This window comes from Zootoca vivipara, chromosome 6, assembly GCF_963506605.1.
Source record: "Zootoca vivipara chromosome 6, rZooViv1.1, whole genome shotgun sequence".
NCBI lineage: Eukaryota > Metazoa > Chordata > Lepidosauria > Squamata > Lacertidae > Zootoca > Zootoca vivipara.
The window spans coordinates 55604305-55632198 of NC_083281.1; the positions used below are offsets into that span (position 1 = coordinate 55604305).

The 27894-nt window shown below is 41.7% G+C and overlaps 2 protein-coding genes across 2 annotated transcripts; one reads left to right on the plus strand and one right to left on the minus strand.

Moving 5' to 3' along the window:
• Positions 1–36: 36 nt before the first annotated feature.
• TK2 (thymidine kinase 2) lies at positions 37–18123 on the minus strand. Its single transcript, XM_035119420.2, has 10 exons — positions 17862–18123; positions 14246–14283; positions 12074–12148; positions 10544–10597; positions 9470–9559; positions 8314–8387; positions 5854–5942; positions 4444–4523; positions 2678–2758; positions 37–2390 (listed from the first exon to the last, which is right to left on the minus strand). The coding sequence occupies exons 1-10, from the start codon at positions 18028–18030 to the stop codon at positions 2292–2294; spliced, it is 849 nt and encodes a 282-aa protein (XP_034975311.1). The 5' UTR covers positions 18031–18123; the 3' UTR covers positions 37–2291.
• Positions 18115–26503, plus strand: LOC118087162 (chemokine-like factor). The gene is made up of 4 exons (XM_035119547.2): positions 18115–19489; positions 21112–21270; positions 24496–24591; positions 25905–26503. Exons 1-4 carry the CDS (start codon positions 19427–19429, stop codon positions 26010–26012), a joined length of 426 nt encoding a protein of 141 aa, XP_034975438.1. The 5' UTR covers positions 18115–19426; the 3' UTR covers positions 26013–26503.
• The last annotated feature ends 1391 nt before the right edge of the window (positions 26504–27894 follow it).

A 27894-nucleotide genomic window follows, 5' to 3' on the forward strand; every position in this document is an offset into this window, starting at 1 on the left:
ATACAACACATACAACCCAAAAAATGTTAACACAGAAGGCAATGGGAACCTATAGGTTTGTGGAGCCAGGCAATCAGAAGCAGGCACAGCAATCCTATCTATTTTCCAAGTGGCAAAAGGGATGCATCCCAGAAAGTTGCAGAGAACAGAAAAATGGGAGAGAGCTTATACAGGTTTTAGGAACTAAAGGCTGCATTAATCCCTGGCATGTTTGTGCAGTTGATGGGGTCCCAGGCCTTAGCTGGGCTTATTGCAGACTCTTGACCTTTAAAAAATTTTTGCACACTGCTCCAAGCAGCTGAATTTAGTTGCTGCACTCATTCATTTCCCACAATGACCCTGATATAGTGCTACACTGGGACGTTGTGGGAAATTAGTGGCAGCTCGCAACCAACAGCACTGCCAGGTAAACTCTTGGCAGCCAGTCATGGCTACATAAGCAGTTGAACTCCCATCTAGGAACATAGGAAGCTGCCTTAGATAGTGTCTGACTATTGGGTCTATCTAGTTCAGTATTGGCAACAGCTCTCCAAGGCTTTGTGAAGGGCTCTCTCTGTCCTGCCTGGAAATGCTGGGGATTGAACCTGGGATCTTTGGAATGCAAAGCCCATGCTCTACCACTGAGCTATGGCCCTTCTCACGAGGGGTCAGTCTCCATAATAAAGATGCTACTGTCTAGCAGGAAAGGCTTAGCATTTTGCATAGTGCTGCCTGCATTATAATATGTATGGAAGACTACAGTACTGTAAAAAAACACGCAAGCAAGCAAATTGCATACGAAGTCCCAATGTTGGAATTAAAGGGAATGCACATAAGGGGCTAGATTGGGGATTTCGTCAGTGACAATTTGCATTGCTAAGTCACCAGGTAATGAACATGCACATGTGGACTGAATCTTAGGATCGAGTCCCAGATGATGTTTTTTTTTCAATCCAAGTAACATGTGAAAGTTGAACTAGTGACTAGTGTCTTCTTTTGGTTACAATTATACATGTCTGGAAAACGTTGCATCTTTCATGGTTCTTAAATCTGGAACATGACCGCAATGTTTCTAGGCTAATGTGACATAAATCAGGTCATTTGGCAGTACCATTAAACTAGCTAATTATAAATGCCTCTGATAGGCATTTGGATTTTTATTCAGCCTTATCCCAGCTCAGAAGTGTAAAAGTATATTTGAATCAAATCCCAAGAACACTTCCTCTAGGGGTTTGCTGTGGGTTTTTTCCGCCAGTATTTCAAAACTAGCCCATTCATCTGAGACAGAGTTAAAGATCCGCTATACCTCAGAAATCAGTGTTCCAATGAGAATAAATTAAGCAAACTGCTTTAAAACTGCTCTGTTTAATTAAGTATTCAAGAGATGTATTTAGACAGCACCAGAAATTTAATGAAGTAGTAGAAGGAATCTTAAAATATTTTTGAGACACTGCATTTTCTAAACCCTGCAGTTACTTTCCATAAACTATTGAAAAGGTTTACACAGATTATGTAGCCATCTGGACAAAAAACATACACATTTTTTAAAAAACCAAGCAACTTATCAAAATTATACTCTTGTTCCAATGCAATGGGAGTGTGTGTCCTGAGTGGGGTATATTCTGTACTGGAAGTATTTAAAGTTGCACCCACACTCAGACTTATTTCAACTAGACTTAGGATGCCAATGAAAGACAGAATCTGTATAGGAGATCTGCATACAGTATGCAGTTTGGGCCCAGGCTATCTGAAGGGCTGCATTCTCTCATGAGATCTTTGAGGGAAGGCCCTACTCTCACAGTCCCACCACCCTAACTAGCACATTTGGTGAGGATGCAGAATAGAGCCTTCCTGGTGGCTGCTCCCAGATTTTGGAACTCCTTTCCTAGAGACAGAAGACAGGCTCTCTCCTTGTTGTCTTTCCATTGAACTGAAGTAAGAGTAAGATTTGAATATACATGGACATTTCAGAGGGGACTTTTTAGAAAGCAGTCTTTGACATAGCTTTATAATAGCAGCAACATTTTGGAATAATAGAAGTTATCAGTGTATAACTACAGGTAAAGATAGAAGTTCATATCAAAACCTGTTTTTCCCTAAGTTCTCATTCAACATAAAAGGTACTTTACAAATTACAAGGAGTTGTACAATATTGCATCCTACAAAAAAAACAACCCCTCATAATTATTTAGATAATTTAGATAATTATTATTTATATTTATATGAGGTGTTCATATCACATTTATTCCTCAGATCTCCTCCTTAGAACTGGTTTCTACAAGCAAGAACTGTACATTAAGGGAAATCTGTTTCTATACACAATGCTGCTTGGTGCAAAGGGTTAATATTCGGTCCTGATTCTCTTCGTATTTTTCCATCATATCCTGAAGGTCATGGTCAGCCTGAAGCACCTTCGAAAAGAAACCAAACATTTAAAGTTTGTCATTCAGAAGCTGTGGGTGATGTCATTAAACATTGCATTGATGCTAACATTTAGGGTGGCTTTAAAGACTTAAGAAAGTGCAGACATCACTGCTCACTGCAGACATCAAATGAAATTTTCTCCAGCTTCCTGGAGAGTCAATCAAAAGCTTGAAAAGCCCTGCAAGGTTAGCTGGGCTGGGCAAGTTGTGTGCTGGCATTAAACCCCAAAAGAGGAAGGGGTTGGCTTAAAAACTCAACATTAATATATACTTACAAGAACCGGGGAAGGAACTTTGAACATTGTTTGTTTAATGAGCCACTCTTCATAGAGCTGGTGAATAGCTGCTAAATATTCCTGTCCAAAAAAGAGAAAATATTTTGTTTTCTTTACAATATATGAGGAACCTCAGGTCTGGGAACCAAATGCGGCCCTCCAGGCCTTTTTATCCGGCCCTTTCTTTGGCCAAGGCCATGTTCCTCACTAGTCCTGCTCTGTGCCCTCTCTTCTAGGCTGGAATATGTCCCTGGAGGTATGATAATCCTCTTGGGTGGAGGCTGACGAGTGGTGTTTGGCCACACCCAACATCCATATGCAGCCTCTGGAAGGTGTCCCATGAAAGAAGGCAGCCCCCAGGCTGGAAAAAGTTCCCCCACTCATGCAGTAGACACAAAACTCTAAGACACTGGTGGGTGGTCTTTTTCAGCCTACAGGTAGGTAGCCGTGTTGGTCTGGGTCGAAGTAAAATAAAAAAATTCCTTCAGTAGCACCTTAAAGACCAACTAAGTTTTTATTTTGGTATGAGCTTTCGTGTGCATGCACACTTCTTCAGGTATCTGAAGAAGTGTGCATGCACACGAAAGCTCATACCAAAATAAAAACTTAGTTGGTCTTTAAGGTGCTACTGAAGGAAATTTTTTTTCAGCCTAGTTAGACTCCTAGGGGCTGCATGCCAGCAATGGGTGTTCCTCTCTTCATCCATTCTCAATCCAAGCAAGTGGGGAAACCCCCCCTCCCCCTCCCCAGCACACTCAAAGCTGGCCACTCTACTCCATGCTCTGGTAACATCCAGACTAGTTTGTTGCAAAGCGTTCTATGTGGGGATTCCCTTGAAGACGAATTGGAAATGTCAATTGGTCCAAAATGCAGCAGCCAGATTACAGGCTGGGTTTCCTTTTAGTTTACATATAAGCTCAGCTTTAAAACAGCTGCACTGTTTCCAGGCCCAATTCAGGGTGCTCGCATTGGTGTTCAAAGCCCTCAACGACTCAGGCCTCAAATATCTGAAAGACCACCTCCTTCACCACAGACACTCTTGGGTGCTAGTCAACAGAGGCAGTCATTTTGATGGTTCCTCCACACTCAGCAGCTTGTTGGGGGGGAGACAATAGAGGGCATTATCTAGAGCAGCCCCTAAGTTGTGGAATTCCCGCCTTCTACAGAGGCACATCTGGCAATTCCATCATACAGTTTTTCAGCAAGTGCTGAAGACGCATTTCTTTACCCCTGGCCTTTTGACACCCAGGATGTATATTTTTAGGACCCACCCTATTTTATGTGATTGTGGGTTTTCGTTATTATGTTTTCTAAACTGTTTTCAATGTTGTCTTTTAATTTAAAATGTTGAAGCCCAGCCTAGGCCCTTGGGGTGAAGGGTGATAATAATAATAATAATAATAATAATAATAATAATAATAATAATAATACACTTTCGCAGAGAGGGTGAGTTACATCCATTCCCACAGATCTCTCCCATGCAGCAATCTGGTTTGAGGAAAGCCTCTCATTTTATCCAATGGAAGTCTTTTTCCCCAAGCCTAACTGCTAAGTTGAGGGAGGGGGTGTTAAGGAATCTTGTCAAGATCACAGGAGCCTTAGGCCTGGAAAAAACTTCCAGACTGATACCTCTGGTACAGAGAACGCACACCTTGCACTAAGGCTTCATTTTATTTCCATTCTTCCACCCTGCTAAGTTCTGGTGTGGTTAGCTTTTAAAGGCCCTTTGGGTGAGTTCATTCCAAAATGCTGGAATACTCCCTTACCATAGGAATAACCTTTTCCTCTTCCCTGCACCTTCTCTTCAGTCTCTCATAACATGTCTCAGGAGAGGTCTGTAGATAAACTGTCATTTAAAAGAAAAAGAAAAGGGTTTTGAATGGTCAATCCTGCTCTTGAAGGCTTGGAGAAAAGTTACATTTCTGGCTTAGAGTTCAGGAAAAAACCTACACCCAGCCTATCGGGTATCTCATTTCCAAATCTAGTACAGGTAACTCACAGCTTACACACATTTAACTTGTGCACATTCAGCTTTACACTTCGCAATAAAAAAAATTTTTTTGCAAAGGGTGCAGGCATCCAAGGAAAAAAAGACTTTGGCAATCCCACCTGCCATTGAACCCAGTGTATTTTGACTGACAAGCACAAGCTGGATAGCTCAGGTGTTGATAATGCCAAGGTTGCAGGTTTGATCCCCACCTGGGACAGCTGCATATTCCGCATAGCAGGAGGTTGGACTAGATGATACTTAAGGCCCCTTCCAGCTCTATAATTTTGAGGGACCCAGGTGGCGCTGTGGGTTAAACCACTGAGCCTAGGGCTTGCTGATCAGAAGGTTGGCGGTTCGAATCCCCGTAACGGGGTGAGCTCCCGTTGCTTGGTCCCAGCTCCTGCCAACCTAGCAGTTCGAAAGCACGTCAAAATGCAAGTAGATAAATAGGAACCGCTACAGTGGGAAGGTAAACGACGTTTCCATGTGCTGCTCTGGTTCGCCAGAAGCGGCTTTGTCACGCTGACCACATGACCTGGAAGCTATACGCCGGCTCCCTCGGCCAATAATGCGAGATGAGCGTGCAACCCCAGAGTCGGTCACTACTGGACCTAATGGTCAGGGGTCCCTTTACCTTTACTTTGACTGAACGGGATTTTGGCTCTGCACTATCCCCTGGAACATAACCCCTGCACAAGTTGAGAGTCACTTGTATTATTATTTATTAACTTTTATATCACTTAATGTCTAAATAGGCTTTTCAGTGTTTTACAAATCTAGAGAACGTCAAGAATACAGATGCTTCGAAAGCAGTTTACAAGTAGCATTAAACTATATTTTAATCAAACACTAACAGAATAAGATCAAAGTGTAAAATGTCAGAATGCTTCTCACAGGGCAGCTGGGGAGGGAAGGGAGAGTTCACCTGGATGAGGCCCTAATGTCTTCTCCCCCCGCTCCTCTCTCCCTAACCCGCCCCCCCCCCCAGGGATCCTGGTGGGATGAGAGGAAGGTCCAGGTGGAGGAGGCTTAGAGGTGGCCTTTACCTGTGCCCTTCTCTCTCCAAGAATCCTTCCCACAGGAGGGCAGAAGGTAAGCCTAAAATGCTACCACATCTGGCCAGCTCAACTAGCAACCTAGAGGCAAAGAAAGCAATGTGGGGAGGGGGGGGCTATGTGCACTTTACCTATCAGATCAACTGAAACATCCATGTTCATTATGATCCACTCAAACCATTCTGTCAATACCACGTAATCCACCTCCGGCATTCTCCCACTGTAAATAAGAAAAACATAATATGGATATATCTGAGGAAATGTACAGAGCTGTGCAACTTAAATAAAAAATATTTTTCAAGAGAGCTTTCTCTGTTATACAACAGATGGTGCCATCCTGAGGCAACACACACACACACACACACACACACAATTTGCATCTGTCTCCTTGGAAACCCTCACTGTAAACCAGCAATGACTTCTAACCAAATCACAAATGAGCCAAAATATTTCTATACAAGCTGACTGGTGTATCAAACACGTTCATTGGATTGATTTCAAACAGGTCTGAAAACAATATTATCTGCAGCTATACACAATTTGTGTTTAAAAATCCACAAATGGAGGTGGTGTGGAGTAACTTTAGGGTTTTTATCCTCTTCAGCTTTAAGTCATCCTCTATCCCTTTCAAAAGCCTTAAATATTATTTAGCTGAAATGCAACCAAGCATGCTGATTTTCACTGTTTATTTCATTAAACTTATTTATCACTCGATAGTTTTTTTAAAAAAAAAGAGAGAGAAAGAGCTTTACAAAAAGAGTAAAACAATAAAATTATCAGTAAAAACAACTATTCCAAACATTAATAATAAAAATGAGTGATAAGCTAAACACAGATTAAAACACATCAATATTCTACATATCTAGGTAATATTTTGTCTAAACAAAAATGTTTTTAGCTGGAGCCAAATCTGATGTCAATAGGCAGGGAGTTCCAAAGGGTGGGTTCTGCCATGTGAAAAGGTCAAGTTCTTACAAATGCAGAACAAGTATTCCGTGGCACCTGCAACACTGCCAGTTCCACAGGTCAAAGCAATCTAAGTGGGCATATATGGGGTAAAGCAATCTCTCCGGTAAGTTGGTCCCAAGCCCTGTTAAGGGCTTGACCTTGCCAGCTAGCAAACTAGGCACCAGTGCAGGTCTCTGAGCACAGGCACTGAGAGGGTCTCACTCCTGCCAGCTATCATACTGCAGCATTCTGCATTACCTGCAGCTTCTGAATCAAGCATAAAGAAAAATTAGAACACATTAGGTTTTCTGCATTGCAGCCTGATGCACTGACTCCAACAAATCCACTACTTCTTTCCTGAAGTTAAACACACAAAAGCTAAACAGGCCACTCCTCAGTTCAAGACCATTTTGCTGCCTGAGGCAGACAAGATAGCACAACTCTCTCCCCATCCCCTGAAAATCAATGTACACAAGCCAAAGGGACAGGTAGTTAAACCTTTCTGATGATAGGAGAGCACATCCACTGCACCCAAGGGCAGTAGGCTAGTTTATGAGGTACAACAAAGCCTGTGTGGCATTCACAACAATGTTCTCCGACATCTTACGCTTGTTGCCTGCTCCTTGGCATCTGCTGCCTGAGGCAGCTGCCTTGCTTTGCCTAATGGTAGAGCCAGCCCTGCCAACTCTCTTAAGGCAATTTTGAAAACAGTAATAATATGTGCAGGCTCTAAACTCACACAAGATTGTCAGCAGGCTTGCGTGTTCTGCCCAATATATAAAAAGCAATGCAAATGAATGTTTTAACATGCAAACAAAATAGCAAGTGTTATTCCCCCACTCCGCAACAGACCATGGACAAACACCAAACTTTTCCGATTTATTTTTGCATAATAAAACCAGCAAGTTTCAGAAAATCAGCCAAGAGACTATGTAGCACAGATGCCACCTTGTGGATTAACAGGCAGGTGCCTTTACCCCCTTCCAAAGAAATGCATTAATTCTGGGCTCTTTTCAAGCAGGAATAGAAATTCCTGTTCAGCACAGAGAGTCACATGATAGTACGGCAGCGGCAGCAGCTAGCATGCACATTTTAGCACAAGGAACTGACACAAATTTGCATGTCATTTGTAGCCACTGTGGGTGGCAGGCTCCAACTGAGAAGCACATGTTCTTGCATCGGGGTATCCTTATTCAGAATACACTAGTGGGGCCTGCAACAAAATGCTGCAGCGTCGAGAGTTTCCTTTCTAAGGCTTCTAGCCAACCATGCCTTCCTCGATTTTACTCAATTCCACCCATCCTGTTTTCTGATGTCCCTACCCCCAATAGTTATTCAGTAGCCACTGAAACTATTCAGTTCTCATTGGGCTGGGTTTGGGTTTCTTTTGGGGGGGGGGAGTTCTGCCCTAAAGGATTTGTCTGTAAAAAGTTTTGGTATGAACCTCTGCAAACCTTGCCATTTCCCTGAGGCTGCCATCAGCAAATAAAGAACACCCCATGCTGGATCGAGGCAGTTAAGACAATACAGCAAAATTTCAGATATCCAATGCAAGAGAATAAGCTAAAAAGCATGGTTCTAACATTTCAAAATGTAAACACAAGCAAAGGTTTTTTTATTAAAAAAAACACTGGGTACTGTACCTTCGGTAAAGGTTTTCTACAAAAATGTATTTGGCGCTGTGGATCGACCTCTCCATCATTCTAATAGGTGAAATCTGCAAATTGAGAGATGGCAAGAGACATTTAGCCGTTTCCTTCCCCCCCGTCGCAAGGGAGGGCATCCACACAGTATTGATACAGAAACTGTAACAGGAAACGGATTATGAAAGCCAGAATACAATACAGGTGTGTGTGTGTGTGTGTGTGTGTGTGTGTGTGTGTGTGTGTGTGTGTGTGTCATAGATTCATGAAAAACATCTATATCGGGAACAAGATCAAGAAGCATGCTATGACTATTTAAAACCAGGCAATACTTTTATTCTTTTTTTTCCAGTAAAAGAAACCTATAGGACCACAGCAACTTATTACTAAAAAAAAAACTACCTGAAGCAAATGTGTCCATTTAAGGGCTTAAAGGCAAGGGCTTGCAAGGCCAACCACACTCTTCCTGGAAGGAAGTTCCATGGTTAAGGAGCTGCTACTGAGAAGACACCATCTCTCATGCCCACCAACCTGTGACCGTAGTGACAGAATACAAGAAGGGCCTCTTAGACCACAGGCAGCCTGGTATGCGTCTCGTTCTACAGAGGAACATAAGAACTCTGTTGAGGGTGCTGGTTTTAACTGACTTGGCACCTAGGAACTTTAAGGACCTCCTTCTTCCATATATTTCTTCCTACATAATATCATATGAGATCTTGTTCCAAATGCAACAACAAGGCATTACCAGGAGCAGGGCCTTTTTATTGGTGGCACCCACCTTACGGAATGCCTTTCCAAATGAGATCAGCCAGCCCCCCCCCAAAAAAAATGGGGATTTAGAACAATATTTTTTTTTTGGATTACTGGCCTTCCTGACCAATTTCTGACCTTTGCACAGTAGGCTGCATTCCAGCCAGGCAAAAACCAGGTGTTTTTACACTCCTGCGCATCATTCCATCCAGTCAAGCAAGAACCATTTCCACCAGTTCAAGGGCACATTCCAGCCAGGCAAAAGCTCTCAAAGAAGGCACAGAGCAGGACCAGCAAGAGGCAAAAGCAAGAGGTCTTGAGATCTGCATTCAGCCCCAGAGTCCAAAGGTTTCCCACTCCTGGTCTAACGTTAAAAGAAACAAATGTACAGTAGTTTAAAACCTACCATAGGCTTTATATGCTGGTCCAACATAGTCAGCTGCACGTAAGTCTGTAATGTTATCCCCCAGCGGGATGCATCTTGGTACATTAAGCCCTGAAAGAAGGAGAAGCAGCATTTATTTCCTCACTATTTTTATTGCATTTTCATCGTTGTTAGAATAACGTCTGGCGGCATTATTACAAAATAAAGTGAAGCCGTATGACAGAAAACAAAGCTTGGAGATATATATACATATTACCTTGGAAATTATTATTTCAGTGATTTACAAGTAAAGTCAGTTTCTAGATAGATCTATTTGTTGCTCTCTTACAGCCCGTAAAATAAAAGAGTTCTTTGTTTATTATTTATTCATTAAATTTATATTCCAGACCTCCCTCCCAAAAGGAGCTCAGGAGGCAGGGCAGAAAAGCAACCATTTTGATCCATTCATAACAATGCAATATGGGAAGAGCTCTCGAAGATTCCCAATGAGCTGCTGTGGCATGTCTGATTGTAATGAGCTCCAAGTCATAGGAACATAGGAAGCTGCTGTATACAGAGTGAGACCACTGGTCTATCAAGTTCAGCATTGCCAGCTGCTATTGGCCCTTCAGGATTTCAGACAGGGTCTCTCCAAGCCCTTTCTGGAGATGCTCAGGATTGAACCTGGGACTTTGTGCATGCGAAGCAAATGCTCTGCTCCTGGGCTGCAGCCCTTCCCTATGAATCCAAAATCAGATTTTTTCAGATAACCAAAATAGGACAACCTTAGGCACATATGGCATATCATACTCCATAATACCTTTTATTATCTCCTTGTCAAATGGATTATATTTACTAGCAGCTCCAGGAGATGAAGCAATGGCACGGTCATTTTGTTTAGTTGGCACAACAATTAAGGGATGTTATTTATTCAAAATTTTCATTCCTAGACAAAGTAGCTGAGGCAGCAGCATTATGAGAGCAGGATCACAGCTGCCCTTTATCTTTGTTTCAAATCACCACTGTAATCCACATTATGTTCACACAACAGAACTATGTCCACAAAACAACAGTAACTCGTTATTTTGGTATTATCATTACTATTAGATAACTTACCAGAGGGTTATGACCACGAACGTTCCTCCATTTAGATACTGGTTCAGTCAACACCTAAGTGTGAAATTTAAAAAATGATTAAAATGAATAATAATGAAAAAATGTTCTTGCTTAATTTGTTAATAGCTCTGGCTCTTTCTTTTGTGATGCTGCCTTCAGTTTTAGCTGGTTTGGGTAACTTGCTTTAATAATGGGAGCATTTTTTGCAGGGGTTGTACTTGATCTCATGCTTTTAAGTGACAGGTGCTCTATCACTGAGCTACAGCCTTTCCCCCAAATTCCTAATTCAATCACAGAGTTGGCAAGGTCTTTGTAGGCTATTTAATACAACTGCTTGCTTGATGCTGGAAATCCAGGGGCTATTCAGACTGAAGTGAACCCACTGCTGGGTAACTGCTTCCATTCCCAAACAGCTGTTACCATTACAAAGCTTCAATCAAAAATCTAACCTCCTGTAACCTACGCTCATTAGATCTGGTCCTCTCATTTCAGACAGTCTCTTCCCTCTTTAATGCAGCAGCACTTCCAGGGGCTGTACTTTCTGGAGACTGGGGTGAGTCACTGTTGGTGTTCCCCCATGGCTAGATGTGCGGCTTAGATGCCCCAGGAGCCATGCATTGAGTACCAATTTTATGGAACTCCCTTCTGGTTGAGGTCAGACAAGCCCCTTCCCTGGTGAACTTCTAGCATCTACTGAAGACATTTTTATTCCAGCAGGCATTGTAATTAATGTTTGACTTTATACAGTAGTTTTCATGGATTGTAATTTTTTGTATCGTATCTTGTACTCTGCTTAGATGCTATTGTAGAAGCAGCATATAAATGGTTCAAATAAACAAAAAAATCTGAAGTGTGCTGTCATGTCCCAGCTTCAGTCTTCTCTTCTCTAAGCTAAACATAGCTGCTTCTGCAAGATACTCAGGATCACTTAACAATTAAAGCATAATTCAGATGTGATAAGAGATCCTGTTTGCACTCCATTTGCAGCAGATTATGAGTGTGTAATGTACCCTTGCGTTAGGTGACAACTGAGCTGCCTATTTTGCTTGCTGGCCTAGAGGCTGCATTGGTACAGAGGAAGGCAATTTTAGTCCCTGTTCTGTGTAGCTTTCCAGGAAAACCGGTTCCCATCTACTGGCATTCACCAACATTTTATTTATTTATGAATGAATGAATGAATGAATGAATGAATGCAAAGAAATTTAAAGGATAAATCAGAAACCAGATCCTAAGCATGCTTAACTCAAAGAAACTTATCAGGGCTTCCTTCTTCATTAAACGTATTTTGGATTAGAGCCTGACTTAGGTCATACATACCATACATTTAAAGTATAGTGTTTGCCCCTAAAGAATCCTGGGGATTGTAGTTTACCTCTCAAAGAGCAACAATTCCCAGCACTTTTAAACGACAATTCCCAGGACTCTTCAAAGCACGCCATCTGCTTTTGATGTTCTTCAAATGCATGGTGTGGATGTGACCCAAGATAAAATGTCATCAGAAAACTTGTGTGAAATCTCAAAACGCATCACCTCAATGCTGGTATTTTTGGCAAAATAATCCAGGCATGTTGTCTTCCCGCTTGCAATATTCCCCTCAATGCAGATCTAGTAGGAGAAGGGGTGGGGGGGTGGCAGACAATACACAATACTAAATGTCAGCAAAAAAAGACTTGCAAACAGAAGTGCTGCTCAAAACTTTGTGGAGGAAAAGCTGAAAAATGCATTCCTCCCGTAAGGAGAATGTGAACAATGGTGCAAAAATAAACTTCTCACCTTTGAGAATTCTGCACTTTTCTGTAGATATCTTGGCATCCATAAGTTACTTTTTTAGAGTTAAAAAAAGACTAACAAGTCACTTCCGTGTTTTTGCTTTAACTTCTCTCCTCTTCTGAATGTATATTTCACAAGTGTTTTAGAGTTGCACATGTTGCAAATGGAAAATGCACTGTTTGGTTTTCTGAAGGCCATGATGAGCAGGGAGAGCAATCTTAATCCCTGATCCACTGCACTGGAGTGGGACTTAGGATGTGGAAGAGATTTCTCTGCACCCAATGATATTGTGGGTAGGGTAGTAACTACCACCAGCAGAAACCTTGCTGCCAGTAACCAGCATGGCTCCTTGAAATGGAGAGAGGAGAGACCTGGGCAGACCAGGAGCCACTGCGTCCTAAGCCAATTCAGCCACCAGCACTGGACCTAATCCCAAACCATTCTGCTGCGCCATCTTGGAACTAGAGCAGTGAAAATCAGCAATTTTGCTCTCCCACATTAGGCTCGCAATCCTGCAATCTTTTGCACATATATAGTACTGTTTCACAAGGATTTTTTTACACTGAAGTCTGTGGTAAAAGGATAGTTGAGTTGAGCCCGCCCTGTGGAACACCCTCCCACCAGGTGTCAAAGAGAAAAACAGCTACCAGATTTTTAGAAGACATCTGAAGGCAGCCCTGTTTAGGGAGGCTTTTAATGTTTAATCAATTTTTATTTTATTTTATTTTATTTTCCTGTTGGAAGCCGCCCAGAGTGGCTGGGGTATAAATTATTACTATTATTATTATTATTATTATTATTATTATTATTATTATTTCGTATGTTCTTCCAAAATGTATCAAATATAATATAGGAAGGGCTGCGGTCAATAGGTAGGATCCAAGTCCCAGTTCAGGGCCTGTACTGGAAATTCTACTGGGCGCCTAACACAAGCCACGCTCTCTTACCACCCCTGTCACCCCAGCTGTAAAATGGAGATAACTATATAATCCCACTTTATACCTGGTTTTTAGTGTGCATTCATACATGTGGAGCACTTAAACCTTTTCAAAACATTCCCGTTACATATCAGACAGCTGCTGTCTCTACTGTCTTTTCAGCACCTGTTGAAGACTTTCAACAAATCTTCCAAGATGTCTCCTATGTGGAGATTCTTATCCCAACCAGTATCTATATTGATCTGAAACTGGTTTTATGCATGCCATGGTTTTAAGAGTTTGTATACCTGCAATTGTTTTTATATATTTTTATTGTATTGTGGAATCACTTCTGAGATGCTTCAGAGAAAGCGATTTGGGGTTTTTTTTAAAGAAAACTTTATTCGTTTTCAATTTATTATAGAAACACGGAGAAAAACGATAACAAAAACTCAATAATATATCCAACTAAAGGCACAGCATACAGAACCTATGTTAAATAATAACACCCTACTTAAAATGACAACATCTGTATTTCTCTAGGCACGCCTAGGGAGAGGTACTTGTAAATCTGAAACGAAACTAACAGAAATAAAATCCCACCATACTGAGTAGAAATGATCAGGATCTTTCTTTCCCCTAGAGAGTTGTAACTTATGTGTTATTTTTTTCCTGCAACAACCAAATTCCAGAGATTTTTATACCATAAGGATATAGACAGATCCTTTTAAACGATTTCCACTGTTGTGCTATAGAGATCAGGGCAGCTGCCAGCATCCATTTCAAAAGTTCCTTTTGGCAAAATGCCTTCATAGTATTTGTCCAGTCCAAATATTTAATAAGAATTAATCAACAACAACAACAAAGTACAATTATTTCCATCCCTTATGACTGAAGGTATTAAAAGCTAAACTAGGACTTCTGCATTCAAGTGTGTCTTTCTACGCATTTTATAACTATCTCAAATATCAATAACATTGCCTTTATTGGGGGGAGTGGGAAGCCTCATACTTACAACTGTCTTCTTCCGTCCTCCATTTTCCATGTGTTTATCTAAAGAACAAACAAACCACTAGTTGGAAAATTAACCTTCCTTGACAATAAGGCCACATACACACCATCCATTTACCGGTAAAAGCACTATCATACCACGTTTAACAGTACGGCTGGTCCCCCAAAGAATAATTGGAACTGTAGCTTCTTAAGGTTGCTGGGAGTTGCCATGAGACCCCCTATTCTGGTCAGAGAGCTAAATTACTTGAGTTCGCTGGGAAGAGGGAATGATGCACCACTCTGTGAAGTGTAGCTCTGTGAGGGGAAATAGGGATCTCCCAACAAATCTCAGCACACTTAACAAACTACAGTTCCCAGAATTCTTTGGGGGAAGCCATGACAGTTTAAAATAGCATCATAATGCTTTAAATGTTTAGTGTAGAGGTGCCTCTCTCTCAGCTTAACCTACCCAACAGGGTTGTAAGAATAAAATCCAAAAAATAATAATAATCATGTACACCTTGAGCTCCTTGGGTGAAAGAGTCAGGACAAAAATGTAATAAATAAGACGATTAAAATCATTCATTCTATTACTGATGTTCAAGCCATGAGTGCCATTGCACATGGAACCAATGCACCTCCATGCAGGGATCAGTAGCCTTGGTTTGCAGTAGTATGTACAAAATAGGGGGGGCACACCCTAAAGACAAGGGACATCCAGAACAATTAAGTGGGGGCTGAGAATGCTCAACGGTCACAGAAAGCTGACTGTTGGAGAGTAGAAACAAATAATTAGGTGGGAATGAAGTACAGTATCTTCAACTGAAGCATTCCACACTGCAACATTTTGCTGAAGGTACCACTTGAAACAATTCGTTCAGCTTATGTTATGTATTGCCATGCTAGAAGTAGTGGGCAGCCAGTATGTCTCACTGGTCAGAAAACATCACATGTAAGGACTTAGGTCTTTCAACTCAGGTCTTTTGTGCAAGGAGAAAAGCAGGTATGGTCTGCTGCAAGAGCTCTTGCGCCAATGCAAAGCTGCAAGTCATACTTTTGAAAGGAGTGCAGGCGCAACACATTCAGCTGCGCAGTGCAAGGCCCTCCACATATCAGATGTTGAGAGAGACAGCTTGCAGCACAGGAAGGATGTGGTAGAGGCAACACTATGTAAACTACTAACAACAGGACAAAGATTCACATCATAGAAGAACAACATTACCACAAGGCATTATCAACGTCAGACTAAAGCAAAGTCAAGTTGCTAAACAACAGATTATTCAAACACACACAGAGAGGCGAACACTCTTGATGGCTAAATAAAACCTCTATGTTCCAAAGCAATATGCCTCCAAATACTACTTGCTGGTGAATGGCCGTGGGAGAGGGTTATTTGACCATGTTTGTGGGCTTCGAGGAGGTATCTGGTTGGCCACTTTGAGGAACAGGATTATTGACTAGAAAGACAAGCCTTTGGGGTGATTTAGCAGAGCTCTTCCTAACACACAGTACCATCCTTTGTCAGAGTTGCATCCACTGTTTAACTTTCCATTTACAGGGAGATAGCAAGGGGGCAGGGACAATAATTCAGGCCTAGTTATTTTCCATGTGCATTCTCTGGTGATGAGAGGCCCATGAGAGGACTGTACTGCAGGCCTAATTACAGCAGAAACATAAACAAGCACCACTTGTCATGGAGCCCAACCATGATCCCCAGGAACTATAGCTAAACCCACATTCCTAAGTGTGAATATGGGTTGATATTTCTGAAACTCCACCAGAAAAAATATCAGCACAGTCAGAACACTGCAGTTCCCAAGTTCCTGGTTGGTCAAGTGCTGGGACCTTCTCATACATGTCATGTCTCATGCATATTCACAAAAGCCAGTACTGTTCTGTGCAATGCTCCTGTGTCAATCTTAAAGTGAAAAAATTATATTGAGTAATCTGCTTAAGAGCAGATGCCGGAGAGGACAGTGAAGAAGAGCTGGTCTTCAGAAGAGCAACTTCCGGAGCAGGTTTACAGCCAAGGAATGAGGGAGGCCTACAGCAGCACTCCACTCCAGAACCCTACAGCAGCAGGCTTAGATGTGAGAAATAAATTTACCTGCTGATAAATGGTTTAGTGGGCTCCATCCCCTATTACTGACATGTGCTTTAAAATACTGTGAAACTCTGTGTGTGTGTGTGTGTGTGTGTGTGTAAATAGTCCAATAGATAGACTGGAATCAAGCATAACTACAGTATATACCTCCCCTCTGCCTGTTTTCTGAGAAAGCAGATATTTTGGAAAACTGCTTCCAAAGACGTATGCCAATCTCCTAATGATGTCTACCCATTTCCTCCCCATTCCATCCTACATCCTCCATAGAGGAAAATAGGTAGTAAATACTTTCCTGCAGAAATCTATAACAGGGCAGTTATTAAATAGAGTGCTTCAAATACTTTTTCAGAAGCATCTCACGATGCAATAATTTGTTGCACATCCAACTTGTGAATAAGAATAATTATCCATTCAGCAGGGGGGACGCGGGTGGCGCTGTGGTCTAACCCACTGAGCCTAGGGCTTGCCGATCAGAAGGTCGGCGGTTCGAATCCCCGCGACGGCCTGCCCACCTAGCAGGTCGAAAGCACATCAAGTGCAAGTAAATAAATAGGTACCGTTCCGGCGGGAAGGTAAACCGCGTTTCCGTGTGCTGCTCTGGTTCACCAGAAGCGGCTCAGTCATTCTGGCCACATGACCCGGAAACTGTCTGCAGACAAAGACCGGCTCCCTCGGCCTATAGAGTGAGATTAGCGCCACAACTCCAGTCGTCCACAACTGGACCTAATGGTCAGGGGTACCTTTACCTTTACTATCCATTCAGCAGATACCTATATCTGTGTATATTACTTTTCTTTCTTTCTTTTGACTGAAGGATTTTAGTTATTACATTTATGCATCATGACCTGAGTTTATAAAGAAACTTCCTCATTTTTTTCAAGTCACCATCATTTATGTGCACAGCCAGAATAGAAACTAAAATGGTATAACCACTGTGTGTTTTTTTATCTGTACAAAGGGAATTTGAGAAATATCACTAACTTCTTTCTCTCTATATATAACAGAATTTGTATCCTGTTTAATTGTAAACAAACCCTCTAAGGAGTGTGTGTATGCATAACCCAGGTCCTTGACCCATTTTGAGTCTGTGTGATATTAATACTTCACACATAACACACACTTTAAAGGGGGGCTGTTGGAGCGGAGGGAGAAACTGCAAGTATCTGAAAAAACAGAACGATTACACTTTACTGCAGAATCAGAAATAAAACTCATTTGAATTCAACAGAGCTTCTTCCCAGCTAAACTTACATACAGGTTGTGGCATGTATCTACAACAGCCCAGGCATCAATTCAAATCCACGTGCTAAAACAACATTAACAGCACGATCCTAAAAGTGTTCACTCAACAGTAAGGCACACTGTGCTTAGTAGCGACTTGAGCACACAAGAACTACAGACACTGTTTTGCATCTTCCAAACCATCAAAGGAAGGTTTCTGATGGAAAAAGAACAGCGTCTCCGGATTTTGTTTTTGAGATTTTTTAAGAATATTGATTAGGCATGCAGAGGACCAAACTAGGAGCAGACCTACAGGAAGCGTCTTGAGAAGATCCAGTCACGCAGCGGGGATCTCTTTGCAGAAGCGGCTCAGGCTTTGTGGGCTTGCCCTTCCAGCTGCAGAAGACGCAGGCGGGCCGAATCCCTCGCGCGCACCGGGAACCTAGAAGAGGCGGGCGGCAGAGCGATTGCAACAACCACATCGCCCATGTCCGGAGACAGCTCTCGCAGGATGATGCTAGATGTGCAAAGCCAAGCGATGCAACGCCCGCTTCCTTCCGCCTCTCTTGCCGCTACAGACCGTCTACTTCCTGTGCAAGATCGTGACGCCTCCGCCTGCTCCCGGAGGCAAGCGAAGCATTTGCAAAGCGGGAATCTTAAAGGCGCAGCAGGGCTTGTTGACCGTCGCGATCTAAGCTGTTCTTGTCGGGGGTTGTTATTGTTATTGCGCAGAGTGAACAAGAGGATCCCCCACTCCATGCTGGAATTTGTACCCATATGTTGTGGACTTATGCGGTTGAATGTGGAATGCAACGTAAACTTATGTATTTATAACACTAACTGAATGGATATTCTGAGCATGCAAGCACCACTTCAAACATTACCAGCCCCGAGAGTGAATTTTTTCTTCGTACATTTAAAGAACGTGGCTGCCCCGCCCCCCCCCAAGAATCGTGACAACTGTCGTTTGTGAAGGGTGCTGAGAATTGTAGTTCGGGGGACGGACGGACTAAAGTTCCCAGGATTCTTTGGTGGGAAAACCACGTACTTTAAATGTACGCAACCACCCACGTGTACGCAGATATCAGGAAAGAGACTCGAAGATGCTTTTGGTCAGGTGTGCGAGTATTTGGGATTATTCGCCTAGCAATAAAGCATTATTATAACAGTTTTGTGGCAAAATAAACCCTGATGTTCCTCTTCTAAGATATCTCCAGGTATTGAACATTAATGGTTTTGTGTGTCCAAGTTTTAAAGCAAAACCTTTTGACTTCCGCCAAAACCCCAGCCTTTGATTCAGACTTCAGAAGAGACGGAAAGCGCGGAAGCTGGTCGATTTTGCTTTCGAAAGGTTAGTGTGCTCTGATCAATATGGTTTTGGCGATTAAAGGAGTCCTTCCACCATACAGGGGAAACTTCCTTGTTTGAAGCTGTCACCCTTTATATATATGCCCAGTGGTTGTTTTAGCCGGTCAACCTGGCCGTATTAAACATTTCATGTTGTCAACCGCCCTGTGATTTTCGGGTGAAGGGCGGTAGTACATAAACTGAATCAATAAGATACCATTGCGCCCTTATTTTTATTTATTTAAAAAAACCCATGATGGTAAATACCCACACGTCCTGACGTACCATTATTTCCGATTCATGGATGCCCTCTCTTCCTGGTCCCCCTGCCTCCATTTTTGATCCTCGCAACACCCCTGCGAGGTGGGTCAGCCGGAGCGAGAGGAACTAAGCCAGCGGCTTAGCCCATCAACCGCAGGGGGGGGGGCCTTCCGTCGGCAGCGTAGCTTGGGGCTCGCGGGCGCGCCCAACCGGCGCCCCTTCCGGCACCGCCCGCCCGGCCGGCTCTTCTGCTTCTCCTCAGAGGCGACCATGGTGGAAGTGAACCACCTTTTCCTGCACTCCGTGAGGGGAGGCCTCAAGATTGCCCGCATGGTATGAAGCCAGGCTGAGGGGAGGGGTCGTGGGTGGAGGGGGGGAAGCTAAGGTTAGATTTAAGATAAAATAAAAAGTTTTTAAAGCCTTGGCGTGTGGTGGTGGGTCTTCATTAGTGCCTCCCTGCAGTCTCTTTGTAACCTCAGGGGCTCAAACAGTGAAGCAAGAACAGAGGGGGAGGCTGCCTCTGAGCTTGTGCAGAGTGCATTCACTTTCAACCCCAGGATTTTAAGTTTGGGGAGGGGAGCGTGGAGGGTAATGTTTCCAGATCCCTGGCATCTTTGCCTCTTCTGTTTACAAATTACAAATTAAGTGCCCGGTAAACAAATTGCTGTATTTTGTGAGCGAGCATGTTGTTTATTATTATTATTAATAATAATAATATACTGCCCTATACCCAGGGGTCTCAGGGCTGTTCTCCGAGGTGGTGCATATTTATATGGATGTTGACATGAGGTGACTGTTGCCAAGCGATGCCACTCTACCTTGTGTCTGTGTGCCTTAATTTAAGTGAACCTTCAAAACGTTTAACTTTTAGTGTTACTTTCCAGCTCTTCTTTCACTGTACAGCTGGAGCAAGGAGTGTTCCACGTTTGTCATTTTTAAAGGAACTGGAAATTTTCAGCAATGCTGATTTTTTGCCTCTTGTAGCCAGCCATCTATTTCCACTTCTCTGGATGTCACCCTGTTAAACTCAAATAGGACCTGCTTTGGAGTAGACTTCTGGTGCTCTGGTGTTACAATAAAAGTGTTGCCAGATATTTATTTATTTCCATATATGAATCGCTTCTCATAAAATATCTCAGAGCAATTTCAGAACAAGAAGACCAGCACCAATTATTGCTTATATGAAAACTATTGTAACAATTAAAATATGTTTAAAAATGCTTCTGTATGTAAACTCAGTATCAAATCCAATACAGATATAAACTGGAATAACACATACGTTCTCTCTTATCTGACGATTAGAATATATGTGTGTGCGCGTGCACTGTTAAATCCAACCGTCTTATTATGATTCTTTGGGGCAAACTAGACGATAAGTGAATTCACTGAATATGTTTGGAGTTTTTGTTTTCTAAATAGCTGCATCTAGTCTGAGGTTTTTGCCACACGACAAAAGTAGCGTTCAAAACCATATGGCAGCTGTTTCTGTTCTTCAGTGCACACACATGCACACTTCTTTGGGGACCCATGTACAGAAGGCACCTCCTTAGTCTCTTGTTTCAAGGAGGGGAAGAAAACGGCACACCTCCAGATATTTGAATCATAGGGAAGGCAAGTTGTATTCAGGCCCATTTTAAAGACACACTTTAGATTCAGTGTTTTCCAAATAAAACATTGATTGAACAAATACGGTACCAAATTTTAAATTTATAAATTATGATAGTATTTTAAAGCTTGGGTGTGATTATTTTAGTAACTTGAAGGTACTGTAATAGCTTAGGGAAAGAACAACTCCTAAAACCCTGGAAAGTCACTGCCAGCCATCGTGGCAAACAATACTGAGCAAGATGGTCTGACTGTATGACAGCATCCTATGTAAATAGTTTTGCAACATTGGAATATTTGTAGTATGACTGTATGATCCTAAGTCAATATTCTGTCTTTCTTTCTTGCAGCTTGTAGCTTTTATGGCAATCATCTGTTTTGCAGTTAACAGATCTCATGAAGCATTTTTAACACTCGTGATCATTGAATTTGTCATTACTTTATTATTCTTTTTACTATATCTGCTGAATCTGCAGAAAACGCTGAATTGCTTATTTTGGCCCTTGGCTGTAAGTATTAATGTGCATAAATTATTGTTGTGTATACATGTCTTGCAAAAGTACAAAACCAAACAGCAGGAATTGTGCTGGTATTTCGAACTTCCGCCCTTCCATTTCCAAAACAACTGTTGGGAGTAGGGAGAAGCATCTTCCTCCCACCTGTCCTTATTACCACAATACAAGACAGTTATTAACATTCAGACAAAAAAAAGCTACACTATTGAATACCGTACAGCAGCAACTGAAAGATGGAAGGGAGGATATTTTTATAAACGGAAGAGTAGAGGATCAATATAAAGATCAATAAAGGAATTGATAAGAAACAACAAAATGTTACGATTTTCAGTCCTTTTAATTGTTTATTTATTTTTAATGCAGTTAATTCAATTTAAAAACAAAGTGAACTGAAGAATACATATATAGAGGTGGTTTTTAACTATTATTTTGGAGGACTCTGGGGGAGTTGGCTCCTCCTCCTCCCCCCCCCCCCGGCCTTCTGAGGACAGAGGTGTGGCCTTAGGGGAATCAGCAATAGATCTGGGTTGGAGCATCACTTTACAAAATATTAGGAAGTATCTAAAGTTCTGCTCAGAACAGACTCATTGAAATTAACACTAAGTTACTTGTGTCTATTAATTTCAGTGGGTGTATTCTGAGTAGAACTAACGTTGGCTACAACCTAATGTTTTACTCACTTTCTGCATCCTATGGCAGGGAAGGAAGTACTTAGCATACCTTGGGGATGTATTCAATTATGTTGTTGAAACAGAGATTAGGTACAAACAGATCTCTTTCACATAGAGTATTATATTTAGATGTAGCTGATTCACATATGTATATCTCCCAGGCTGAAATCCTAAAGACACGTTTGCAAGAAAGTAAGTTCCACTGAACACCCTGTGATTAATTCCATGCATAGGATTGCACTGCATGCCACATAAGACATTTTAAGCATATACAGTGGTACCTCGGTTTATGAACACAATTGGTTCCGGAAGTCTGTTCATAAACTGAAGCGTTCATAAACTGAAGCAAGCTTTCCCAGTGAAAGTAATGGAAAGTGGATTACGTAATCTGTTCCAGACGGTCCGCCGAGTACTCAACCTGAAGCGTACTTAACCCGAAGCATGGGTGTAATTGGTTCCGGAAGTCTGTTCATAAACTGAAGCGTTCATAAACTGAAGCGAACTTTCCCATTGAAAGTAATGGAAAGTGAATTAATCGTTCCAGATGGGTCCGCAGGGTTCGTAAACCGAAAATTCATAAACCGAGGTGTTCATAAGTATTAAGTACAGTTCCACTGTATACTTAAAAATGTAAAGCATGAATGCTACAAATGCATGTTTGCAAACAGAATTACACTGCCAGGGAGCAAATAGAGGCAGTACCTCCCAATTTATCATACCTTCACCATCTGAAGTGTGTGAAATGGCCCTCACATCTGTTTGTATTGCAGGTGAAGTCCATATGATAGGAAAACTATGTGCAGTTTAAATTGCAATGGCAATTTAAATCACATAAATGCAAATGATTGCTAAGTGCTGAAGAAGTGTGTGTGAAGTTAAAATCTAAGCTTGTTCTTTTATTTTGTGCATCTTATTGTAATCAATAATAATAATAGTTCACCACCCTTTTTTGTTTGAGGCAACATGTTTACAGTGTCATATATTACAAAAGTGAATATTGTGCCTTTAACTATCCTACTTGCCCCCCAACCATATGGTTCAGTATTGTTAACTTAGTTAAGAAACACAAGTTTCTGTAACCTACAACAGAATATGCAGCAGAGAAATGATAGCCAGAATCCTGCTTGGTGGTGTTTGATAAAGTAAAATAATAAATACTTAACTGACCACTGACCAACCACTGACCAATACTTAACTAACCAACTGTCGGTTCTGCCCCAGCAACAAAAGTCCTGCCCCCCAACACAGTCCTGCCCTCCCAACAAAAAACCTGGCTACAGCCATTTCCAGATTCAAAGGATGTTCTGACAAAGTCCCTTTCAGGGGTCTTTCCCAATGTCTGTGGGTTTATCAGCACCATCATCACAATCTGCAGGCTATGACTGTGAACTATCTGCTATTTTAAGTTTCTCATATAGTATCACTGTGGGCCACTGCTGGGAATTTAACATGGCAGATGGTTCATTCACCCACCACTAGGTAGGGGGTTGGACTAGATGACCCTTAAGGTCCCTTCCAACTCAAAAATACTATGATTCTATTAAATAACAAAATCCCTGATCATGGATCTCCCATGTAATGTCTAATTTGACCCTGAACATGCAGGTTAGAATCTGATGAGCGGTTCATTTGGGGATTAAATAATAATAATAATGAACTGTGAACTCTACTGAGACAGCACTACTGAGAGAAGGCCACTTGGTGTCACTGTTGCTTGGATTTGGATGTCCATCTCCTTTTACTCATCTTTTGAGAGTGCATAAAATGATTAAAATAATGTAGATTTGCCATAGAAGTCTTCGTTGCTGTCCAACATAGGATTATTTAAGATTTGCACCAGTCAGATTAAACTATAATTTAAAAGTTTATTTTAAATTACACCCCCACCCCCGGGCAATTTTTTTAAAAAAAATCCATATTTTTTTCAATAAACAAAGGTACCGGTAAACCTGAGGGGGGGGAATACAGAAAAAGAGAGCAGAGAAATGGGGTCAAATGGTGAGAGAGTGATAAGCGAAAAGGGAGAACTGAGCCTGTTGCACACCAGGTGGTGATGGGGTTGAGCCTTCTTTGGAATGGTACTCGGACTCTGTAATTCTAACCCCCTCAGAATGCCCCAACCTTGATGGGATTCGGCACCAGGTTAAAACGTGTGTCTTCTCCTGGGCATATGGTGATTGCAATCTAGGCTTATTCAAGGTCTAAGGAAGTGTTGAAATACTGCAGTTACATGTGATGGCCTCATACCTAACTGATAATTTTGGTTTTTTAATTGTTTCTTTGCATAATGTCTTGTTCTATTATATTTTGGTAACTGCTGTGTGATTCTTTTTTGTAAATAAGGGAATAGTCTGAATGTTTTGATAAAATATAAATATCCCTGTATCTTGGGTACCAAAATAACTTTCCTGGCCTCACGTATGTACTATGCACCCTGGATTATGGGATACCTTTGACTACAAATCCAAACTCTTCTACACAACCTCAGGCAGCAAAATGCTTGGTCCTGGAGTCAACATTAAGCCATGTTATTTGCTATATTTTTCAGGATGCTTTCAACTCCCTGGTGGGGGCGCTGTTTCTCTTCATTGTGGGACTGACTGCAACATTAATAAAAACCATACTTGAAACTTTGGTCGGAGGGGTAAGTAAGAGAGTCTGTTTAGTAGTGTCCCATAGAAATGAAAGCCAGAGGAGCATTTCAGATGTAACATTCCCAGCTTGGTAGACCATGGCTTGCTAAATTATGACTGCATTCAGACACTACTTTATTCATTCCGGCCCCCCCCTGACATTTCCGTACTTGATAATGTTTGCTTTTATGTGATCTTTCACACAATATAAAAGCCAGTTGTGGAAATCTAGCAAAATCTGCTCATTTCCATGTTAATTGTTTCCATTTACAACACTGTTAACCTGGAAAATTGTGGGGTGGAATTTGGGCAGCATCCTGGCCACTAGTCATGTCACAAATTTTGGGGTGGTATTCCGGCATATATTCCAAAATGTCTGTCCAGGCATTTTCATGGGTGAATCCGGGGGGGGGGGGAGGGAGGGAGTGGATGTGCATAAAGGGTGGGGGTTGATAGCATATTATTCACTGGTGTCATGGTGTTGTCTCTTGATCAAAAAGCCACAGTTCCATAATGTAGTGTAAAAAGAATGCTACTTACTGGGACAGAAGTGCTAGCATCATAACCAGGAAAACCAACCCAATAATCCCCACATCTAAATGCACTCTATGTTTGGACTCCAGCCATTGGTGAGAACTTTTCTCCTAATACAAATAGCTGGTTAGGACGGATCTAAAGCAGGACTATAGCGAAGCATTTGAATCTCCTATCCCAGGCCAGGATCATGATTGGACCTCCCACACCTGCTTTTTACTCTTAAAGAAAAATATCTGTGTGTTTCTAATTGCGTGAATGGAATTACATCTAGTGAAATCAATGGGATTCTGCAAAAGTTAATAATGTCATTCATAGCGAGTTGTTATTCTGCCAGTGGGGCCAATAATACTATTTTCTACATTAAAACGGTGCAGTGGCATATCAGTTCAAATCACGTTTCTTATATGAAAGAGAAGAATATAATTTACATCCAGACTTACCAAGTGAAATGGTGCCAAATCAGTTCTGTTAATGTAGGTATGTTATCCTTCTCCATTGTTCCCATTTGTCTAAGGTGCAACTACTGTATCTCTATTTTACCATGGTCAGAGTAGCCTATTGAGATAAGTCTGGAGCCTACTGGAAGAATACAACTGATAGAATTCAGGCAAGGTCAAACCGGAGACGATTTCCCAAAAAAAGTTGGGGCAGAGATTATTTTATGGAACACAAGATAAAAAGAATTCAGTTTTTTTCATCTATCACAAGTTAAACATTAAATTGAAATTCACAGGGCAGGACTCAGAACATTTTACTGGCATCTGAACCACTTTCTTTTCATTTGCAGGTGTTTTGTCTGATCCTGTGTGGTCTCTGCATAATAGATGCTGCTTTTCTTTTGAGGAAGATTACATTTAACCAAGGAGCACCACCGGAGGATGATAATAACAATTAGAATGATCAATGGCCAAAGTCTAATTTATAAACATTTGGAAAGCCTGTTGAACAATAGGCTGCTCGTGCCAAATTTTATTTATCTTTTTCTAAAATCTGAAGAGCATGAGCTAGCCAGTAACACAAGTCAAATTGATTTCAAAGGGATATTTTAAAGCAGCTTAACTTTCCCAGCAAAGTGAGCAGGATTCCGAAAATGCTTTTGTGCTCTTAGATTAGAAGAAACATATTTATGAATGTTAATATACAGTATTCTCATGTACTTCTTTTCTAAACTTGTTTATCTATTCACTTGTATGAACCATCTTGAATTAAGAATAATCCTGTGAATTTTATGGAATACCAGTTCTAACCAACATTACATTTCAAATGATTATCAGATGCAGCTTTATGAACTGGTTTGTGTTAATGTTTTTAATTAAAAAAGCTTTATATGTAATAATACTGAATTATAAGTGTACTGTATATTGTTGAGCACACTCCCAATTTCCGTTAAAAAGTGCAAGGGTGGGTTGGACTGAAGGGTTTTATTTCTGAGTAAACATACATAGGATTGCAATGTCAGTTTATTCTTCCTGAGAGAATATTGGAAAGTCATGAACTTTTTGTAATGCAGGGGCAGGGACCAGGATTTGACCTGCATGCTATTTTCTGAGCTCCCTACATCCTCCAATGGGCATTTAGGACTTCTGCTGAACCTTATTTAATCAACAGAGTAGAGGGTCCCCATGCCTCTTGCATTGTGTCCTTTCCAGGCAACTCCCTGTTCGCCTGTAATAGTGTCTGTATACAGGCGGTGAGTCCAATTGACACGTGACCGTCGACACGCAGAGCTCAGTGGAAGCAAGCAGATTCCTAAAAACCAACAGCACAAGTTCAAAGAGCAACACTGTAGCCAGTCAAGGAACCAGTGTAGTTAAGTATACAGTACAGTGGTGCCTCGGGTTACAGACGCTTCAGGTTACAGACTCCACTAACCCAGAAATAGTACCTCAGGTTAAGAACTTTGCTTCAGGATGAGAATAGAAATTGTGCAGCAGCAGGAGGCCCCATTAGCTAAAGTGGTACCTCAGATTGAGAACAGTTTCAGGTTAAGAACGGACCTCCAGAATGAATTAAGTTCTTAACCCGAGGTACCACTGTACAGTGTTAGACACAAGCCATTAGTGGGTGACCTCAGGCCAATCACTCAATCTCAGCCTAACCTACACAGGAGGCACCATGTCGTTTCTTTACATTCTGTTTTGGCCAAACAACCGAAGTTCAAATCATTATAGCTGATCCTGCTTTGTTTCGCTCAACCATACCGGTAGTTAAAACTCATCATAGTTCCTTCCTACTTTGGACAGAATGACAAACTGCTGTTAGCTTACGGTAAAGGGAAGTAAGGTAAATGTAAAGACAAATGGACTTATGATGTCATATGTTTTCATGAATTACTGGAGCCTGCTTCTTCAGATGCATGATACCTGCCATGCATCTGTGGAGTCTATAAAAACGTACATCATTAGTAAGTAGTAGTCATCGTCGTACCTTGCACATCTGACTGGATTGCCCTAGCCACTCTGGGCAGCTTCCAGCATATATAAATACATTGTAAAACATTAAACCTTTAAAAGCTTCCCTATACAGGGCTGCCTTCAGATGTCTCTGCCCTCCCTGCCCCCCAGAAACAATACTTCTGTCTTGTTGGAATTCAACCCGAATCCGTTAGACGCCATCCATCCTCCAACCACCTCCAACCACTCACACAGGACATGCACCGCCTTCACTGGATCTGCTTTAAATGAGGGGTAGAGCTGGGTCTCATCCGCATACCCAGCCCAAACTAAGTCTTCATGCCATTGTTATTTTTGCTGCCAACAGGGTGTGACTGGTGAGAA